This window comes from Morone saxatilis, unplaced genomic scaffold (genome assembly GCF_004916995.1).
Source record: "Morone saxatilis isolate NCDOM2014 unplaced genomic scaffold, NCSU_SB_2.0 Contig8, whole genome shotgun sequence".
Taxonomy (NCBI): domain Eukaryota; kingdom Metazoa; phylum Chordata; class Actinopteri; family Moronidae; genus Morone; species Morone saxatilis.
In genome coordinates, this window is record NW_023340257.1 from 1,602,655 (window position 1) to 1,604,344 (window position 1,690).

At 47.8% G+C, this 1,690-nt stretch overlaps 1 protein-coding gene across 1 annotated transcript in view; it reads left to right on the plus strand.

Moving 5' to 3' along the window:
* Positions 1 to 1,690, plus strand: part of lhx1a (LIM homeobox 1a) — a 6,941-nt gene that overhangs the window by 2,333 nt on the left and 2,918 nt on the right. Inside the window, exon 3 of the mRNA XM_035680320.1 lies at positions 562 to 845. Within this exon, the coding sequence (XP_035536213.1) occupies positions 562 to 845 (284 nt within the window). The remainder of the gene's footprint in view (positions 1 to 561; positions 846 to 1,690) is intronic.

The window sequence follows — 1,690 nt, forward strand, 5'->3', positions numbered from 1 at the left end:
AGAGAGAGAGAGAGTGTGTGAGTGCAAGGCGGGATAAATTGTGATGGATGTGATGTGTTCAGCCCCGCAGTGGCTTCATCATTTCCATGAGCAGGAGTTACACGGCATTCAGAGAACAGAATTCAACAACAAAAACACACTCTTTATTGTCTATAATGCACAATATTTACATTTAAGACTTTTATTTCCCTTACATAAATTAAGATTATAATCCTAATTTAGGCCTGGGTTGGTTCTATTATCTCTAGTTGTAATTAACCATTTTTGCTTAATATTCAAGTGTCTTAGCAGCGCATTCGAGGCAAAAAACACATCTTATTAATGTGCGTATGTGTTTATATGAAGCCTAAGGGTGTAATACACAGGCATAGTATCAAATCGATCGATAAATACCGGTTTAAACTTTAAATTATTTTTATTAATGTTGCGTCACCGACCTGAGGTCATAGTTCAGCCACTACATCACTGCTGGCTCTGTGATAAATACGCTTTATATTACATTAGTATTTATTATTATTTATACTCCAGTATTATTCTAATCCTCCTGTCTCCTCCCTGCAGTAACGGCGTGCAGCGACCCCAGCCTATCGCCGGACTCTCAAGACCAGCTACAGGACGACGTGGTCCTGAAGGACACGGAGATAGCCGCCCTGTCCGACAAAGAGACGGTCAACAACGAGAACGACGACCAGAACCTGGGAGGGAAGCGGCGCGGCCCGCGGACCACCATCAAGGCCAAACAGCTGGAGACGCTGAAGGCGGCGTTCGCTGCCACCCCAAAGCCCACCAGACACATCAGGGAGCAGCTGGCCCAGGAGACCGGCCTCAACATGAGGGTCATCCAGGTAAAAGAGGCAGAGAACCCGCAGGGGAGCCGGGCCGCTCAAGTGGATTATTTCGCCATGAATTCATTCATTCACCAGCAGATATCTGACAGACCTTATTTATTATCGAATGCCATGTCCACGCGACCCCCCTCCAAATCCACTATTGTAATTATAGGCTCCAGCGTCCACAGTCATTTACGGTTCAATAGTAAATCATCAAATCTTCTGCTTCTGTCTGAGATATTATGGAAAATATATTCAGGGGGACACCCACCGGTTGAGGAGGTGGGCTCGTGGCTTTTCTGTTTTATAGGGTGTCACGCACCCATTAAAAGGTGTGATGTAACAGCTTATATTTTATGGTAAAATGTCCCTGCCAGGCTGCCAGACTTGCCATGACCGCGCAGGCTTCATCATCTCATCAGAGCTGGCTCCACCCCCCATCCTTCACCCCTCTTTAAAAAGGAAGGGGGCGGTGGGGGGCTCTTCTTCCTCCCCTCCGACCCGCGGCTGTGGTGGTGGTGGTCGCCGCGTTGAATTCATTAAAGCCGCAGATTGGCGGAGGGACGAGGGTTGATTTGGAAACGGGTAATTTATATGGGTATTTTTGATTCTTGGCGCGCGGCGGCCGGGCCAAAGTCGCGCCAACTGGCAAAGCCGGGCTGCTGGGAGCTGCTGGGAGTGCTGGCACTGCGCTGCCATCACGTTTTGCGAGCACATTTAGCCATGCTGTGAGCACTTCCAGCCAAGTGGAAAGACAGAAATCTGTTTCAAGGGTCTTCAGATTGTCTCTGCACAACTCTGAATTACAGCAGGGCCGAACTTAAACAAAGAGCAACATTATTATTATCATTGTTGTTGTT